Source organism: Rattus rattus, chromosome 7 (assembly GCF_011064425.1).
Source record: "Rattus rattus isolate New Zealand chromosome 7, Rrattus_CSIRO_v1, whole genome shotgun sequence".
Classification (NCBI taxonomy): domain Eukaryota; kingdom Metazoa; phylum Chordata; class Mammalia; order Rodentia; family Muridae; genus Rattus; species Rattus rattus.
In genome coordinates, this window is record NC_046160.1 from 31,248,918 (window position 1) to 31,269,347 (window position 20,430).

A 20,430-nucleotide genomic window follows, 5' to 3' on the forward strand; every position below is an offset into this window, starting at 1 on the left:
TTCACGATAAAGAACGCAATATATTATTACCTCTTGAAGTGAATGGTGGCTCTGAACAAATGAATTTACCTCCTTACTGGAGACCTGAGGTTGTATACCAAGCTTGGGGTGGGTGACCCGACAATGAAGTGAACAGTGAATGTCATTTCCCCGCCCCCGACATAGGAGGTAAGACTGAAACTTGGCAGCGAGGTTACTTGCTCAGGTCTGCATTATTGATGTGAAGTTGTGTAAAGACGGAGTGGATGATTAACACCGGATTGAGAAGCGAATGGAGAAGGGCCCAAAACAACTTTCATTTGGATATTTATTTAAAGCGATGTCCACCCTAGGGTGGAGCTAGGAGGGGAGAAAGGACTACATACACAAACCCAAAAGACACAAGAAAGTGGTAACTGCTGCAAAAAATCTAATTTTACAACTGCAACCATAATGCAGAGCGGTGTGAGTGGGCATCGGGGAAGGTCGCCCAGATGGGCCTGAACGAGTGAGTGTCCTCGGAGAAGGGCCCTGGGGACCCTTTAGGGAGGCTGTGGAGACGAGCTCGCCCTCCCGCCAGTGTTCTAGAAGCCGGTAGAAGGGCCAGGCGGCCGCCTTCAGCCTGTCCCGCGGGACTTACCCAGACACCCCCTCTTCGAGGCTGTGAAGGAACACTTCTGTCATGTACCAATCTGGCCAGGAGTCTAATAACTATCGCTGCCCCTAAGTTCCCGAATTCCCTCAAACCAAAGTTAAAACAAACAAACAAACAAGACCAAAGGGCGGGGAAGCCTCTCACAGCACTCCCAAGCACTAAGCTCCCGGCAGCAATTCGAATCCAGCGCCATCGCCATTAGTCCCGCCCCTTCCGGGAAACCGCTCGCTTTCCTTCCAGACCCGCCTCGCCCTGCCCTCGGCGGTTCATTTTTCCCTTCTTGCAGTCGGCCCTGCGGACGCATGCGTAGAGCTGTTGCCAAGGCGCCTGGAGATCTTCCCACCCGCCTCCCCAGCCGTCTAGATCCGCCGCAGAGGGGCGCGTGCCTCCTCGCTTCCCCACGCTCCCGCCCGCTGAGCGCACTTCCGGTTCCCTCTGGTCGACTAGAGCGGCGCGAAAGCCCGGGAGCGCGCAGGCGCGGGCGGAGTCCGGGGGCGGGGAGGGGCGGGGCGCAGGCGCGGACCGTCCCGCGGCGGGCGCCTGTCTGCAGGGCTCCCGCCTGCATTCGGGCGGGTGTGCCCTGCTTGGCGGCCGAGCGGTGGCCGAGGTCCGACGCCCCTAGGGTGGCCTTCGTGTCGTGACAGCCGTGCCGACTAGCTTTCCCGGGGTGACCGCGACTTGTTGGAGGTAGAGTGAGGGCGCGTGCTTCCTCTCTCCATGCCCGGAGCCCCATGCCTGGGCGAGCAGCCTTCGGCCCTCCTGGAAGCTGCGGGCTGCGGGTGCTCAGGGTCGGGCCTGGGCGCGGGCCGGGAGGACCTTCGCGCCCTCGGAGGAGACGCAGCTCTCCGCCGCGGGAAACTTGGCCGTGGGCGCCGGCCCGCCCTCGCGCGTCCCCAGGCGGCCCGGGCGTTGGCGGGCAGCCGCAGAGGTCGGGCCCGGGCTGAGGCCGGCGTCGGAGCTGGGTATTCCACGCGCAGGCACCGTGTGTGGGGGGGCTGGAAATGCCGCTGAAATCTGAATTTGCCGTTAAATCCAGTTTCCCCGAAAGACCACTCGGATGAACCAGACTAGAGTAAATCATGTTTGAATGGTTTGGGTGGCATTTCTTGCTCTTCATTACAGGGGAATTGGAGGGGGAATCGCAATTGGCAACTCTAGAAAACAGAACCTGAGGATAGAGAAAGGAGCTTAGGAGAATAGGGCTTAAGTAAGGCTACTGATTCCTAGAAAGAGCAGCTTTTTGACATTTAAAAGCCCGAAAACAAGTTATATGAGCCCTTAGTGCAGTTAATAGTTAATGATTAGAAAGAAGACTAAGTTTGCATTTTAAAGGCAAGCTGTTCTGAGATTTCTGTTCAAAGTTAGAAAAGCCCCTATCCCCTGACTCTTAGGAAGGCTGATGTAGTCTTTTTAAATGTATAATAGTATATGCAGTGGCCAGCAGCAGTGGAGTTGTGGGTGATGGGGGGAATCTATTAGAATTTCTCCTTAGACACCCAGTTAGTATGTGAAACTAATTTTTTTTTAATGTTTAAAATCCGTGTAAATTCTTTTTTTGGGTTGGGGGGGTGTGAGTTGAGGAATGTAGTGCTCTTGGTAGACTTGAGGTCAGTCCCCAGAACCACATATGGTGGTGGAGCAGGCATGTAATCCTATCACACAGGAGGTGGAGGCTAGAGCATCAAAAGATACTCTGCTAAGTAGCAAGTTCGAAGGCAGCTTGGGTTACATGAGGCCCTGTCTCAAAGAAAAATTATTTTTTTCTGCCCTGGAGATGGTGGCTCAGGCCTGTAATCTCAGTTCTCAGTAGTGGCTGGAGTGAGATAGTGGACAGTTTGGGCTACTGCAGAATTCCAGGCTAGCTCAGGCTACAGAATAAAATTGTCCAAAAAAGAAAAAAACAAAACAAAACAAAAATCATTGTCTGAATGGGTGTAGAAAGTTTAGAGACAAAGCTTACTTGTAATTGCTTAAAAACATGCTTTTGTTCCTCACAGAGGTAGTGTTTCTTTATTGAAAAGTAATGCTACCTCTTTACCTCTTGGTTCTAAGTCACAGGACTCCTGAAAGATTAATTCAGTATGAAGTATTCAGTATTGAGCTCAACAGGCTAGTATAAACAGCATGTTGAGTATTAGTGTAAAACAAGTTTTCCCCCACAGAGGTTAATTTTTCTAAGTGCCACGAGTAGAATTTTATGTAAAACTTGCCTAAATCTTGACTGTTTTGTTAGGTAAATCAATTGAGATGTAGTAGGCAATCTAGGAGTATTATTCAGTGATAGACTGCCACTTTAACATGTAGGCATCTTGGATCCAATCTATAGTGACCCCTACCTAAAAGGTAGTTGACTTACTTTCAAGGAATAATAGATAATTTAAAAATTTACTGCAGTAGTACATGCATTATATTTGAAGTACTTCAGATTTTTATTATTTTATGAATGGGTGGTTTGCCTGCAGGTACGTCTGTACCATATGCATGCCTGATGCCCATGGAGCTGTTAGATAATCTAGGGCTGGAGTTATAGCTGAGATTCAAGCTTGAGTTACTGGGAAGAACAGTGCTTGTTACCTCTGAGCCATCTTTCTAGCCAATTTACCATACTTAAATGTCACAGTTGTTTTATATACGTACAGTAGTAAGTCCAGGTAACTGAGGGTCCAGTGTGGTCAGTTACACTGCGTGTGCGTGTGTGTGTGTGTGTGTGTGTGTGTGTGTGTGTGTCTGTGTCTGTGTCTGTGTCTGTGTCTGTCTGTCTGTCTGTGTCTGTCTGTCTGTCTTTAAATTTACAAGTTAAAGTAGTTATGTCTTTTTCCACCCTGCATTCTTTTCTTGGTCACCAAGTTCAAACTACTTTTTGTAATTTTCTTTCCTCCACTTGTGGATTGATTCCTATTGAAGTGTATATTTTACGGTCTCAGGGTCTATCCTTGGAACACTTCATTCAAACTCAAGTGTTTGCAAACAAAACATGTATTACCCTTTTCTCTTGACAGATATACCATCTGTTTATAATGGTAGGTAGTATTAGATGAGAAAATGAAGTTTTGAAGCAAGCCCAAAGGAACACTTAAAGAATGTAGAATTCTTTTCCTAGTTTTTGGAACTGGATTCGAGAAGATAATAGATTGTCAGTCACTGAATGTGAACACATTGTTGGTTAAACTCAGTTGTGTATGCCAGGAGGAACCTAGACATGAGCGGTTTGACTTATGTTTGAGATACTTGAATTGGGATCTGTTCTGCCAGCATGTGTCTGCAGCTAGTTACTAAGGTGGCACCATGGAAGTTGAAGTCTTACATTTGAGCCCCAGTTTTCCACTTGGTAAAATAAGGACATGATTTATGTCTTAAGTCAGGAGAGTTTATTGCAGAGCTAAGCATGGTTACTCAACAGTGTGAATTCTAGTCACTTAGACTTTACCTAGTCTTCTGGACTGTTGGGCTTCACCTCCACCCCTTCATTCCTAAAACTGTTGTAGTTTCCTTGAGCATTTAAAAAAAGAAAACTGTCTACTTTGGCATCATTCTTAGTGTATTCCCTCAGTTGCAGAAGTTACATTTATTTAAAAATAGTTCTAATAGTCATAGAATTAAATAAGTCTAATTCTGTTATGCTGGACACTACTGTTAGTCTCTACTTTGACATTAATGGGAAATATGAATTGTAATTAAAGTGCAAGAGGCAAAATTTGATAATCCTGCTAAAACTTAGAGGAGGATCTCATTAAAATTTCATCTGTATTTAAATGCTTCACTGAGCCCTTAGTTACTGATTTCTCTTTTTAACTTTTTTTTTTTTTTTTTTTGGCATGTTCCTCACTATTCTTACCTTGAAGTTTTGCTTCATATAAGAGAAGAAATGATACTATTATTTGGTGTTTATTTGTTATAATCCCAGCACTTAAGATCCAAGATAGCCTGGGTTATATAGCTAGGCCTGTGCTAAACAAACACACAAACCAAAACATCAATTTTTTAAAAAAAAAATTGTAGATATGTAAATAAACTGTATCGCTCTATCAGTGTACACAAGATCTCTGAGGAACCTTTCCCCTTTTGTATCTGTTGTGTCTTTTATCTTGTTAGTAATAACAGCCTTACAATGTTTTTTTTTAACCCGTATCTCACTTTCAGGACATTTGTATATGTTTCTTGAAAGTCTGTCATCTTTAAATCACAAAGTGATTCCTATTCAAAAGGGAGGATCCTTCAGTGTCTCTCAGATGCAAGTTACCTTGGAAACCTAGAAGACTGCAAATCCCAGGCTATCCCCAGCAAATAAAAAACAGCCTCAATATGAAGTGTTTGAGTGTAGTATCTTTTGTGTAGTGTAGACTGTCATGTACATTGTAAACTCATCATGCTTGGTCTAGTAGTGTACCTCCCTCACCCCAGTTTTACTTGCCAAAATGCTTTCTAATGATGAAGCACTAAAGTCAGTCAGGCCTTTTCTGATTGCTTTCTGTCAGATCATCATCTGTTAGTCATTAGTAAAAATGATGCTTGAAAGGCATTTAATGTTGGGTAACCAAAAAGGAATTGTTTCTGTTTAGTAATTCATAAAGGAATAGCAAGTGGACACAGAACCTGTTGCTGGGAAATAATGACCCGGTGGCATTTGGGGAATTTAAATTAGCCACAAGTTGAAACTAACATACATTGATTCTTGTTATTCATTATTTTGGGGGGGGGGAATAGGTAAAAGATGTTTGATTTTTAAGATTTGGCTTTTATAAGAGATTTAAGTTAAATATTAAATTACTTGCAAAGAAATATGTCAATAAATAATTATGATTAATTGTAATATTCCCTAGAAAAGTACTAGTTTAGGTTACATATCCCTCAGACACTAATTTCTTTTTTTTCTTTTTGTTTTTTTTAGACTTTCTTTTTTTTTTAAACTTACTTATTTTATTTATATGAGTACACTGTTGCTGTCTTCAGATACACCAGAAGAGGGCATCAGATCTCATTACAGATGGTTGTGAGCCACCATGTGGTTGCTGGGAATTGAACTCAGGACCTCTGGAAGAGCAGTCAGTGCTTTTAACTGCTGAGCCATCTCTCCAGCCCTAGACAATGTTTCTATGTGGCTGTCTTGGAACTACTGTGTGTACCAGACTGGACTCCAGCTCAGGGATCCACCTGTTTCTCCTTCCCAAGCACTGGGATTAAAGTGTTATCACTGTGACCAACTGCTAATATATCTTTTATAAAGATACTTGATTTCAGAATGGTACACAGTTCAAGTCCTTTAAGAAGTGTGATTTGCTGGTTCTCAAATTGTATGAAACTGCTTTTGAATCACCTGAAATCTTACTTAGACTATTATTCCCATGCTCTAACAGGGAGCCTGAGATCTGCGATGTTCCCAGGGTATAAGATACTGTTTTCTGGTCTTTGGACTACATTCTGAACATCAAGTCTACAGATTATTTTATGGTCCTCATGTGTGCACTGCTCTAACTTGTAACAAGGCCAGTGCCTGTTACCTGACAGTTTGCAGAGCCTGGTGCAGGGGTTTATGAAACACTGCTGAGTGCACCCTGGATTCTGCCCACATCTGCCTGACATAGAATGTGCAATTGTGTTTCTTTGTTTCAGAAGTTTTCGGTTTTAATTTCTGTTATAGAAAATATTGATAGATGCAAGCCAAAACTCTTCGAAGTCTCTTGTATTATTTAAGTATTTGGTTTATGACAATCAAGATGAATTTTCTAGGGAAAAGGGAAACCACTAGTTGAAGCATTGCTGCTTCAAAACATGTGCCTTTGGGAAATAATTCAAAAGGCAGAAAAAAAGTTTGATTAGTATTACTTTTTGTTATAAAAGTTGGATGGTTGTAATAATTTCAGGAAGGAATGTGTCTTCTTTGTTAATGGGAAACTAGAAGACAGCCTTTCACCAATAAAATACTTTTCTCTTTAGTGGATTTGGGAAAAAAATATTCATTTGGGCTCCTACTAATTTAGTTATAGCCATGAATAACTATGAATTTGTTCCTTTAAGACAATATAAAATTACTTTACCTGTAAGAAGATTCGCGGTCTAACTCAAGCCTGGAGTGACTAACAGCATCTAGGTTGTGTTTCTTTTTGGAGGCTGGAGGGGGAACTGTACCTCACTGTTTTTAGTTTTTTGACTTCCACTCCTTAACTCCATGTAAGGTGAAATACTTTTATTTTTAAAAGAATGAATAGGCATAGTACTTAAATTAAGTAAGTTTGTGTGATGTCTTTTGTTTACTGTTTACTGAATAGTCTTTATATGCTATCCTTGACTTTTGTTATTGTTACTATTAACATTTGTTCAGATCTGATGGCCAAAAGAAAGGAAGAAAATTTTTGCTCTCCTGAAAATGCTAAAAGACCAAGACAGGAAGAACTGGAAGATTTTGATAAAGATGGAGATGAGGATGAATGTACAATTTCTTTCACAAATGGAACCTCCACTTTGGTAAGTATAGAATTCCAAAATAATGTTTTTCAACTGATTTGTTTTTCATGATCATTTTATATGTCACATTTTAAAATAATTTGTAGTTAGGAGGAAGCAGTAGAAGTTTTAGAGAGCTGGGTAAAAATAGCATCTGATATGGAAGTTTGTGTTAATAATTACAAAAATTAAAGAAAATAATGGAAGAAATAACTGTCTTCAAATAAAATTGGCAAACCTGTAGTAAGACCAGCAAAGGTAAAAGAAAAGACATAAATTGTCAATGTCATGAATAGAAGCGGTGATTACTGGCTTGACCCTATAAACTGTTTTAAAAGAGTAAGAGCATGTAATTGTCCTTCACACTTTTATCTGAGATAGCAGTATATACTCAACGAAATGATAAAGTATGAAATGGTGATATCACTAGATGGCAAGAATGAAGAGAAGTGAATCATTTATATATTGCTGATGGGAATGTAAATTGTTACCACTATGAAGAAGTTTGTTTCTCTTAGTACAAAGCATAGAATATTTTTAATAGCTTTATTTACAGACAGTTAAATTAAAAATAAATCCACATGTGATTTGGTGACTATCCTATGGTAATCTGTTTCATGAAATACTGCTTAGCAGTGACAGAAAGTCAGAGCCTGACAGAGGCCACAGTGGACAATTGAGCCAAATGAAAAAGAGCAACCCCAAAGGTGATGTTTTGCATATGCTTATTTATTCGGCATTCTCATAATAACTTTCAGAGAAGTAAAGAACAGATAAGTGGGCAAGTGGTTGTGGTGGGTTGAAAGGGATGTTATCATACTTATGATCCCATACAACGTGAGAGATCGCATGCAGGAAAACATGGTGTGTCTGTCTAGATTGTCCGTGAAAGTGTCTTGCTCGAGATACTATGCTTTCTTGAAATTTTACCATTAGTAGAAGCTGAGTGGAGAGTACATAGGGTCTGTTTTCTTAATAATTGCATGTGACTGCAATTATCTTAAAGTAAAAATATTTTTTAAAAATTCATGAATTATACCTGATATTCTAATCATGCAGTGATGTAAATATTTCTCCTTTTTGATGAGATATATGGCTACAATTGAGATAGACTTTGTAAAGAACCCATAAAAAGTGCTGATCACATTAGAGTACCCTCTAAAATTATAAGGACTAGCAAAATATGGTTGTTTATTCTGGTACTTAATATCTATGAAGTCAGGTGAGTGTTACTAGTCACATACTGATTAAACCATTTATAAACTTAATTCTGACATCTTATAATATGGGAGGTTTTTTTTCTGCTTTACAAATTTGGGAATCCTACCTTTTGTTTTTTGTTTTGTTTTGTTTGATACAAACACAGGGTTTCTAGGTGTATCCTTTGTCTGTTCTGAGACAGTCTGGCCTCAAACTCATAGCTCTGCCTGCCTTTGCCTCCCAAGTTCAAAGGCCTTTACCCCCACCTCCCGGCTTGGAAATCTCACATTCTTTTTATATTACTTGAGCTCATTCAGCTCTTGTAAGTGGCTGAAACAGAATGCCAGAAAGAAAAGCATATGCACAGTACTGTTTAGATTCTGTTATGGAAATGGAATGCCATATTATGGGATTCCATGTTCAGACCATGGCCAGATAGTAGTCCTCTTTCAGAAATATTCTAAAAACAGTTTTGTACTTTATAGTTATACTCCACCAGTACTTCTCAGGGAAGTGGAGGTGTTGTTCTCTGCCTCCCACAGTATTGAACAACAACTGAATATATTTTTTGGTTCCTACACAACTGGAAGACAGATGCATGCTACCAGCATCTATTGTGTAGAAAAGAGATGTAGGATTCTGCTTAACGTTCTACAGTGCAAAGGACAGACTCTGTAGCAAAAAGTATTTGACCAGTAGTAGTGATATTTTTGCCAATGTTATGAAAATGCTTGTGATATATTTGCTAGATCTTTTAAAGACTATAGAATTAGTGTTATCCTAAAGAAAATTCTCACTTTATTTAATGTTGGTCATTAAAATTACTATTGCACATGTGATATTACTTCATTAATAAATACTACTGATCTGTTAGATGCTTGGGTATTAGTAATGAGTGTATTAGAATGATTGATTTTTTTTTTAATTCCTTTATTGTTAATAGACTGCAGCAGAAGTTGGAATAATTGAGAGTATTCAGCTAAGAAATTTCATGTGCCATTCAATGCTTGGACCTTTTAAGTTTGGTTCTAATGTCAACTTTGTGGTTGGCAATAATGGAAGTAAGTGCCTTTGCCCTCTTTATACTCTGTGTTGTGAGGACAGTGCATGAGCTTTTTCAGGTAGCTGACTATTAATGCTAATAGATATTTAGGTCTATCCTTTATGGCTTCCCAGGATTTATTCAATTTGCAGTTTAAGAAAATACTGAATTAATCTTAAGTGTGATATTTAAGATATAAACATTTCCTATTTTTTGTTGTCTTTTAGATTTTTTTAAATGTGTATGAGTGTTTGCCTGCCATGCATGTATGTGAGCCTCAGGATGCATTGCCTTCAGAGGTTAAATCCCTTGGAACTGAAGTTACAGATGATTGTGAGCTCCATGTAGGTGTTGGGAACTGAACCTGGGTCCTGTCCGAGAGCAACACATGCTCTAAGTCACTAACCACACTGTCTCATTTTGTCTTGCTGCCATTATTCCTTCCTTCTACCGCCCTCCCTGCCCCCACCCCTTCCATTTTCTTAAGATAGAATCTAAGTTATGTAGTTCAGACTCACCTGAAAGTACTAGGCTAAGGAGCCCTCTTGTCTCCTCAATAGAAATGCACCACAGCAACCTGGTGTAAACACTCGCTAGGGTGCAAATGAAATGCCTTATAAATCCAAACTTGGAAATAACAATTCCACTGTTGTGATTAATGAAGTTCTTATGAGGAGAATCTGTGCTGGTACTTGAATGAAACTTAAAGATTCTTTAAGACTTATTTGTCAAGAAGTTGAGATGCTCTAGTCACAGATGGCTCATTCTCAAGTGTTCAGAGGATAGAAGATATATATGGAGAAGAAGGCTTAACCTTAGGTCGTTTTATCATATGGTACATGGTTGGAAAGGACAGGATATGACATAAGAGAATTGTATTCTATGCTGTACTGTTGAGCATCTGAAAGACTTGATAAAGATTTTAGAGTTTTACTCAGATGTCAGAGGGTAGCCAGTTAAAAATTTGTGAGTGATGAGTAGAAATGGACCAGATTGTTGTGACAGACCAGCTACATACTAGGCAATGAAATTAGGTGTGTGTAACTACACAGTTCCTTTCTGTATTATTGTTGCCTTTGCCATTTGGTGATGAAGGAAGAGAATTGGGCAGGAGAGAGTGAATAGAGAAAGGGATATTTATTACAAAGCGCTTGCAAAGTATACTAAGTAAAGAAAGGATCATGATTTCTTTATAAGAGTTTTAATGATTTCTTTTATAAATCTTAATAAAGGAGAATTAACTAAAGCATTATACCTGGCAAGTAAGGAAAAGATAACTAAGAACTTGAAAGACATTCCAAATACTAAATCAAGGTAATCATTAATTTATATTGGCTAATTTGGTAGTATGTTATAGAGGATAACACATAGTTGTTAATTGATTGGTGGATGATGAAATTCAGAAAATACTATTACCTGTTAATTAAGAGATTTTTAGGGGTGGAGATATGGCTTAGTGGTTAAGAGCGCTGACTGCTCTTCCAGAAGTCCTGAGTTCAATTCCCAGCAACTACAATGTGGCTCACAACCATCTGTAATGGGATCTGATGCCCTCTTCTGGTCTGCAAGCACACATGCAGGCAGAATGCTGTATGATATATATATATATAATAAATAAATATTTTTTTAAAAAAGAGATTTTCAAAGTGGAGTTTTGGTGTTTTATACCTTTTAGAATAAAAAGAACTGTACTTCAAAACAGTTAAACGTAAAAGAGCTAGAAAATATTCAAATTAGAGGTTAAAATATTCAATTAAAATTTAAAATATTAAGTTAAAACTGTCAAAAAATTAAAAATATGTGATTTTTAAAGTGTTTTTTCTCTAATGTGTTTAATGAGTATATGTGTTGATTCTGAGAATGCATCATATGAGGAAGGAGACAATGTTCCTTCCCATGTGGAGTCTAATACCTGAGAGCTATTTTTAAGTATTGTACCCAAAATTTATCATGAAAGTAGTAGCCACAATTAAATTAATGTAATAGGAAATTATGTAAATTCATTACATATGTAAGTGTAATTAGTAGTTTTATTTAGTAGTTTGATGTAGTTGATGATATAGATTGAGTTTCAGGTTGAAAAGCATTGACCACTTTTCCTCCTCTCATATTGTGTGTAAAGATCTGGTATCTGAAATGTATGAGTTTTTCCTACTGGTGGTAGTGAGGTAGTTCTTAATGCATAACTTTCCTTAGTTTGCCACTTTACCACTGGAAGAAAATTATAATTGAATTTGTAACTTTGAACTTGAGTTTGAGACAAATTCTCAGATTTTTTTAAATAGTTATAAAGTCAACATTTTCTGTCTCTGAAGTTTTCGTTATGTGCTTTTTTAGGTGGGAAGAGTGCTGTGCTCACTGCACTCATAGTTGGTCTTGGTGGAAAAGCAGTTGCTACTAACAGAGGATCCTCTTTAAAAGGTTTTGTGAAAGCTGGACAGAAGTGAGTGAGTGGTTCCTGTTTGAGGGTTGTTTTGTTTTGTTTTTTTAATTCCTTCCCTATAGAAGTTTCTCCTCCCTCTTTCCACCTAGTCCCTCTTCCTCATATACCCTCTTTCCCAGGTCTACTCCTCCTCCTCCATTTTTCCTTCAGAAAAGGGCAGGTATCAGGAATATCAACCAAACATGGTATGTCAGGTTGCAATAAGACTAGGCACAAACCCTCATATTAAGGTAGATGCTTTTATTCTCTAGTGAGCAGGCTTTAGAACCCTGCACAGTGGTATATCCACAGGAGGGATTTGGTATGTTAGTCCTTTGTCCTGCCCTTGTTCCCAGCATGGCCTTCTGCTTCCTGTTTTTCTTCTAAGCAGATAGATAGCTTGATTACTTGATACTACGCATTACCCACTTAAATTTGTTATTTTTATGGAAGAAATCTCAGCAGCAAATAGCAGTGAAAATAATTTTATGGTCGGGGATTACTAAAACCTGAGAAACTGCCTTAAAGAGTCACAGCGTTAGGCAGGTTGAGGACCACTGCTTTATTACAAAGGATCGGTGAGTTATCTAGGAAGGTAGATCAGGACCTGAGAAGTGAGAGGCTAGGTTTACAAAGTGAAAGACTTGGGGCCATTAATTTAATATGAAATGTTATTTCAGACTTAATTTTCTTTCTGTCTGGCTGTATTTGTGTGTGATCTTCCTTCTTTGAGTCTCCTCTCCCACCTCCCCAGTCCCTTTTCTTGGTTGGTTCTGTCTTGTTCTGTCATGTTCATTCTCTTCTTATGGTAACTGAGTATGTGACTTTCGTCTGTGGAGTTTATGTTTCCTTTCTTATTCTTTGTCTTGTCTTGGCCACTGAGTTTATGTGTGTGAACATTTACTAGTTTTTCGGTTGGGTATGTGTGTAGAAAGGGGGTTTTGTCTCTTGTCTCTCTGATTCAGTCAGTGACTGGCGTATATGACTCTTCCTGTCAGTCAGGTTCGCTTCCCTAAATCTTCTGTTGTGTGCACCTGCTTTTTTCTTCAGACTTCATTGTCTCACCAGTGTTCTGCACCATATGGGTTTCTCTGTTGAGACCTCAAAGCTGTAACTAACGAACCATCATTTTTTGACTTGGTCATGTTGAAATTTGAATTAAGAAAAATTATTTCGAAGTTATTTTAGATTTGCAGAAGTGTTGTAGAGATAATGCAGTATTTCTGCTGTATTTGTCACCCAGCTTCCCCAGTGTTGACCAAGGGTCACTAAGATGTCCCTAAGGAAACTATATAATTCACATTAATGCATAAACTTCTTAACTGATGTGTACAGGCTTATTTTCCTGAACTTGAATTTTAAAAGAGAACATGACTATTCCATACAGCCTTATGTATATTCTACACAAGTTTTGGAACTGGGGATGTAGACCGATAGGTGGCTAATATCTTGCTAGGAGAGGAGTGGGGGGGAGTATACAGCAAAGCTGATGTGTACCAGCTGTTCTAACACGAGCTGGTGGGGGCCATTTTCATTCAGACCTCCAAGTTCCACTCTGACCATAGGCTCATAGCCATATCGGTGCAAAGCTGATTTGCACATCATAGTCAATTTTTGATGATTGTTCTCAACTTTATTTTTCTGTCAGGTATAGAATGTTTCTGACAGAGAGACACACAAAATGATAGACTAAGACCCTTGCTAATCTTCAGAAGCATTAGGCGGATTACTTAGGGAACTTAAAAGTTTTGGTAATCTAATGTATTTGCATTGTACCATCCTGTAATTTGGTTAACCTCGTTGTTTCAGCTCAGCAGATATCTCAATAACATTAAGGAACAGAGGAGATGATGCCTTCAGGGCAAACGTGTATGGTGACTCCATAGTTGTGCAACAACACATTAGCGTGGATGGAAGTCGATCTTACAAACTAAAAAGTGAAAAAGGTTTGTTGGTTTTCTTATTTCTTACAAAACGTTAGTAAATAGTTCAGAGACTTCTTGTGATTGTCCCTACAGTATCCTCCTAGTCTTGTGGGGTCTTGTTTTGTAACCTGCTTGGTTGTAAAAATAGTCACACACACACACACACACACACACACACACACACACACACACACACACACACACGTAAGTATGTGTATATATTATATGTAGTTGCTGCTATAGGGCATAAAGTCAGTACCATGTTTAACAAAACTAATTTGTGAAGTAAGCTGTGTCGTTTTGTTTTCAACTATTGATTTCCTTTTTTCCCCTTGATGTCTACGGCTTAGAGCTAGCAGAAAGTAGGAAAGGGCACAAAGGAGGAGGGGAAGTTAGTTATGGAAGAAGGTATAGGCTGGGAACCTAGGGAAGAAATATGCACCATGACTGCCTGTGGGCTTTTTCCTTCCTCTCTATTTGGACAGGGACTTATGTGTCACTCTAATACTACATATATTTACTGCATTTTTTTGTTTGTAAAATTGGCGTGACAAAAGGTGCTCAGTATTTGCATTTTGTAGATAATTGTGTATTTTCCCTGCATTTTACAAGGAGACTGGTCTTTGTGTTTTTATAACCAGGCACTGTGGTTTCTACAAGGAAGGAAGAGCTGATCGCAATTCTTGACCATTTTAACATCCAGGTAATTGCTAAATTTGTTTTTCAGATTAATTAATGAAGCTATCATCTTATTTGGCATGTTTATAAGTAAATAAGATGGCTTCATGAGTAAACTGATAAAGAATATGTACTTTATTTTTAGTGAACCCCCTTAAATTTGGCTAATTCAACTCATATTTTTAGTGCATTGTTTTTGTTAGCATAGTCAAGAATATCTTGTTAAAATTTATTTTAATTATGCCATAAAATTCCTACCTACTCAAGAGGCGTGACCTATGGTAGTGCTGCTGATCCAGGGTTGGTGGCAAGGTGTAGTCAAGAATATCTTGTTAAAATTTATTTTAATTATGCCATAAAATTCCTACCTACTCAAGAGGCGTGACCTATGGTAGTGCTGTTGATCCAGGGTTGGTGGCAAGGTGTTTGACAGTAACACTGGGTCTTATTTTCAAGGTCACGTAGTCAGGCAATAGTGGTACACACCTTTACTTCCAGCACTTGGGAAGAGGCAGGCAGATGGATCTCTGCATTCGAGGCTAGCCTGGTCTACAAAGTGAGTTCCAGCACAGGCAGAGTTACACAGAGAAACCTTGTCTCCAAACACAAGCAAACACCCCCCCCCCAAGAATTCAAATTAAGATCTAAGAAAGCATTGGAAAACATTTTTCTTGTGCTCTCCCTCTTTTCCTTCCTTTGTTTTTTGAAATAAGGACTGAATATGTAACTTTGGCTGTCCCAGAACTTGATATGTAGATCAGGCTGAGATCCTCCTATTTCTGCCTCTTCTTCCAAGTGCTGGAGTTGGGGTTGGGGATTTAGCTCAGTGGTAGAGTGCTTGCCTAGCAAGCGCAAGGCCCTGGGTTCGGTCCTCAGCTCCCAAAAGAGAAAAAAAAAAAAAAAAAAAAAAAAAAGCCGAGCACAAAGTGCTGGAGTTAAATATGAGCGTCACGACACTAAACTGTAAGCATTTTTAAAAGCAATAAAAAGCACCAGAATTTTACTTAAAAGGTACTGTGTTTTAAAAACACTGGTTTACCTTAAAAATCAACAGTTGTCATTTTTAATGGTAATAATGAAAGTTTATTTTATATATTTTAGTAGTCAATCATAATTTTGTTTAAGCTATGGCTTATTTAAAATGACTTGTGCTCCAAATGTTAAATAATATGTTTTCCACTGTTTTTGTTTTTCTATTATCCTCAAAAAATTCTAAAGACCTGAGAAATCTTAAAGCACTGATGTGAGAAAAACAGTAGTTGCCATCAGTGTTCTGATCACAGATAACTGGGTTGAACTTTTTTGTGTAATGTAAAAGCTCACCAAGTTGCCCAAGGCTATACCGGGGGGGGGGCGGGGGGGCGGATAGGAATGCGGGAGGGCTACCTCACATGCTAAGTATTTACATATGTGTCCTTTGATGCCGGTTACATTGAATGGTAACCTGTATGAAAGGGAAGCCTATTTTTCCCTTTGTGAGTGTGTGTACAGGTGTGGGTGTGTGTGTACGGAATGGGTGTGGGTGGTATGCATGAACGTAAGTGTGTGAGTGCTCTCTGTGGAGGGCCAAAGTTGACACTGGGTGTCCTCCTCAGTTGCTTGCAACTGTACTGAGTCAGTGTTTGTCATTGAACCTGAAGCTTACCAGCTCCTCCTGCTAGTCTACCTAGCAGGCTCACCCTGGAGAGCCTTTGTCTCTGTTCCCCAAATGCTAGGGTTAAAGTTGGCTGCTTCCTGATTGACTTTTTACATCCGAGGGTCTGAATTGTAGTTCATTTGCATACATAGCAAATGTTTTAGCCACTAAACCATTTCACTGACCCCTGAAAAATCTAAGAAAGCAGGTAAGAGGCTTCTCGAGCTTACAAGTTCTGTGGTAGAATACTGAATATGACTGCAATATCTTTTGGTATTGTTCAGTTTTGAAATACTACTGTGTTAAAAATGTGTAACTGTTTTTTGTATTAGTCTTAATGCTATATTATTACTAATGCTTTGATTACAGCTTAGTTTTCTTGATTGATCATTTGGTTTGGTTTAAAGCATTAAAATGAATATTTTTTAATATCTTTATTAAAATATTTGTTTCAGGTGGATAATCCAGTTTCCGTTTTAACACAAGAGATGAGCAAGCAATTCTTACAATCCAAAAATGAGGGAGACAAATACAAAGTAAGAGACTGTAAACTAAGTATAAACCTAAGGTCGTGCTTTCACATACATATAAACTTGCTCATATAATGGGCATTGAGATTTTTTCCCACTTAAAATAATAATGTAAAAATACATTTAAATTGCCAAGTAAGATGTAAGTATGGGATTGGAGAGATGGCTCAGTGGTTAAGAGCACTGACTGCTCTTCCAGAGGTCCTGAGTTCAATTCCCAGCAACCACATGGTGGCTCACAACCTTCTGTAATGGAATCAGATGCCCTCTTCTGGTGTGTCTGAAAACAGCTACAATGTACTCAAATAAATAAATAAAACCTTTAAAAAAACCCTCAAATTTAAAAAAATAAAGAACTATGCTTATCTTTTTTTTTTTAAACTTATATATATATACGTACACTGTAGCTGTCCTCAGATACACCACAAGAGAGCATCGGATTCCACTACAGATGGTTGTGGGCCACCATGTGGTTGCTGGGAATTGAACTCAGGACCCTTGGAAGGGCAGTCAGTGCTCTTAACTGCTGAGCCATCTCTCTAGTCCCTAAATTTGAATTTTTGTTCTAAAATAATACATTATTATTTTTTCAAATAATATTTAAGGAAATACATTGAAATGGACAATTGGCCCATACATAATAACCTCTTAACACACTTTAAACCATTTAAAACTTTAAAAGATTTGTTCTTGGTGGTTTATGTGTATGTGCTTACATATTTAATGCCTTTTGTGTAACTGTTTTGGGAGTTTTGAGGGCCAAATTTTCTCTTTGCTTTTACACTATAAGCCTACAAAATCCTAATTGTATTTTTGTTTTTGTTGATATAGTTCTTCATGAAAGCAACCCAACTGGAACAGATGAAGGAAGATTATTCATATATTATGGAAACGAAAGAAAGAACAAAGGAGCAAATAAATCAGGGAGAAGAGGTGTGTAAATACTGTAAAGCTTTTTGAGATGAGTTCGTTCCTAGATTGCTTAAGGTAAAAGTGTCATAAAATTATATTCCTATTTATATATCTGTGCCTTCATTTAATGAATGGCATTTTTTATAGCATACTGAAGTATATGACATTTAATTTTTACAACTAAGGCATTTTATATCTTCATTTTTGTTTTGTAATAATGGGTGTGTATATGTCTTAGTTCCCCTTTTAGACTAAACTAGAAGATAGAGTATATTGTATCATATCCCTTCATGTATAACTAATTGGTTGTGCAAGGCATCCCTGATTCTTACTATAAATAGATTGAAATGTATAAATACATTACATTGGGTACAAACCACAAGCTGATGTTAAACATAATATTCACTTGTAGTATGATGGCTTATCACATCAGCAAGATACTAACATGTAAGTGGCCAGTGGTTTGCTAGCTGCTGTCATACCATACCTTAACATTTTAGTCATCAGGCTAATTGCTTAGATCTTTGCCTTGTTTTGTTTTTGATTTTGTTTTTCAAGACAGGGCTGGCATTCCTGGAACTCAACTCTGAACACCAGGGTGGTCTCAAACTTAGAGATCTGCCTGCCTCTGCCTCCTAGTATTAGAGGTAAAGCTATATGCTACTATTGTCAGGTGAACCTTTGAATTTTTAAATTAACTCCCATCAGTCATACCCTGTTTCATTCTCTTTTAAACAACATTTTGAGTGGCTTTAATGGTAGTTATCAAGGAAGAAGTTGGTTATATTAATTAGAAATATAGGAGCAAAATTTGTTCTTGATGACATTGTTGAGTCCAAACATATAATATATTTTATTTAGATGACTCAGGAGAACAGGAAAGGCAGAGCAACCCCGAACCATGAGAAGTCATGGGAGCCATAGAAGCAAGGGAAGAGAGAATTGAGAAGGAGGTGCTCAGGGTTGAGAGATGTAAACGTCGACAGAACCTGTCACTATTAAGTTGCAAAGTCTTCACTGATGTCTGTGGCAGGGTAGGTTTCAGAAGTGAGAAAAACAGGAGCCAAATTTGTAGAGATAGGAAATGGAACGGATACAGATAGTTTTCATGAAACTTGGCGAGAAAGGAAATAATTGTAGAAGTGGAAAGTAGTGCCCACAGATAGAGAATAGTGGTTTTGTTTGTAAGTGTGAAAGAGAAGTGAGACTTTAGGCTCCAAAGCGGGGAGTGGATAGAGACTAGACCTTTTCGATAAACAGGCCACCTTTCTTCTGCCAGTCACTGCAGATGACTTCTGTAGATTTGAAAGTAACGGTGCTGACAGTTGCTGAGCTTTTCCATGTGCTGAATTGCACAGCCTCTGAAGGCAAAGGAAACAAGGAGGCAGTGTGTGTACGTTGGGAAGGATTTTGGGATAGATTGAAATGATCTTAGGAACAGGAACATAATTGGATAGGGAATCAAAGCAAATTTGTAGTGGTAAGGCCAGGTTGGGTACAGATGAGAATGAACAGGACCATCCACATAGGTGTAGAGAATGTGAGGTCTACAAGCCATCTAATAACCTGTTCTAATGATGGGATACTTTGTATTTGTTTCATTTATTATTAAAAGAGAATTAGGACTCATTTGATTTCAGGGAATAATTTCTTCTCTTTCCAGTATCTGGAATAGTTTCTGGATACTTGTTATGCTTGGTTTGGAAGATCAGGCTTGTTTAGCCTTTTGAGAGGAATTTAGTGATATGGATATATAGATAGGAAATTAAGCAGGAAAATGACAGGGAAGCTTGAGGACTTCTTGAACAATCGTTTCCTCTTAAGATTTGACCATTTTTATCGTGCACAGCTTAGCAGAATTATTGTATTTAGCACAATTGTACAAAAAAAATTTTTTTTTAATGAAGTCATTTTCTAGTACTTTTGTATAGTAACAGTTTAGGCATTGTTTTAAATACATGATACACAAAATGTTTCCTTCTGATGTTAATAAAAAGTTATCTTTTTTTCCCCCCTTTTAAGCGACTTACTGAGCTAAAGCGCCAGTGCTTGGAGAAAGAGGAACGTTTTCAAAATATTGCTGGTTTAAGTACAATGAAGACGAATTTAGAGTATTTGAAACATGAAATGGCATGGGCTGTGGTAATTTTCACTCTTGTTCATCTGTATTCATGTAGAGAAGTCACGGACTTCATTCCTGTAGTTGTAATAATTGGTATATAATTGCATTGCAGGTCAATGAAATTGAAAAACAGTTGAATGCTATTCGAGATAATATCAAAATTGGAGAAGAACGCGCTGCCAAACTTGACAGGAAAATGGAAGAGCAGCAGGTACTTAGGGCCTCCTCTTCAGAGATACAGTTAGTTGAGTCATGAGGTTGCTGGGGCTGGTTATGACCTACAAGCCATCTGTATTACCTGTACTCAAATCTGTTGAACTTGTACCAGACCTGTACTTTTCCAAACACTGCTTGGCAACTGCATCTGTCACTTGAAACAGAATTTTATCTAGCTGGAGTAGCCCTATCTGAGGCTTGGACTGCTTGTGGGCACTGGGACTTGGCTAAGAAGTCGAAACACTGAGCAGTGGAGAGGTACCGAAATAACTGTCAGGTAGAATAGCACTAAAGTTGAGTGTTAGTAATCTGAAGACATTAGAACTGAAAACTTCCAGGAGACAGTAAAATGACCCAGAATCTAGATTTCATGTCAGGTATTTCCTATTGCTACATTTTGTATTAGATAACTTGTCAGATTTTAACCTGAGATTTAAAATGTCATTAGAAAATACTGTATCTGAAATTTTAAAGTCATGAAATCCTTCACATGGATGTAAAAGTTTCTAGAAGATTTCCAGAAGACTTTTTTTTATTTAAAACTAGTCTGCAGGTCATGTCTTGCAGTCTTGTGAAGGATATAGATATACAACTCATATACTGTGCAATTTACTTGTTTAAAAATGTAGTTTAGTGGATTTCAGTGTATTCATAGGCTGTGTAACTGCTACG

General features: G+C 38.6%; 1 protein-coding gene across 1 annotated transcript in view; it reads left to right on the top strand.

Annotated features, from left to right (window-relative positions):
• The first annotated feature begins 1,148 nt into the window (after positions 1 to 1,148).
• Smc6 (structural maintenance of chromosomes 6) overlaps positions 1,149 to 20,430 on the top strand; it is a 52,920-nt gene continuing 33,638 nt past the window's right edge. The window contains exons 1-10 of the mRNA XM_032907479.1: positions 1,149 to 1,321; positions 6,954 to 7,096; positions 9,219 to 9,336; positions 11,655 to 11,760; positions 13,549 to 13,685; positions 14,306 to 14,367; positions 16,434 to 16,514; positions 17,340 to 17,441; positions 19,443 to 19,562; positions 19,655 to 19,753. Coding sequence (XP_032763370.1) covers positions 6,959 to 7,096; positions 9,219 to 9,336; positions 11,655 to 11,760; positions 13,549 to 13,685; positions 14,306 to 14,367; positions 16,434 to 16,514; positions 17,340 to 17,441; positions 19,443 to 19,562; positions 19,655 to 19,753 — 963 coding nt within the window. The 5' untranslated portion in view covers positions 1,149 to 1,321; positions 6,954 to 6,958. The remainder of the gene's footprint in view (positions 1,322 to 6,953; positions 7,097 to 9,218; positions 9,337 to 11,654; positions 11,761 to 13,548; positions 13,686 to 14,305; positions 14,368 to 16,433; positions 16,515 to 17,339; positions 17,442 to 19,442; positions 19,563 to 19,654; positions 19,754 to 20,430) is intronic.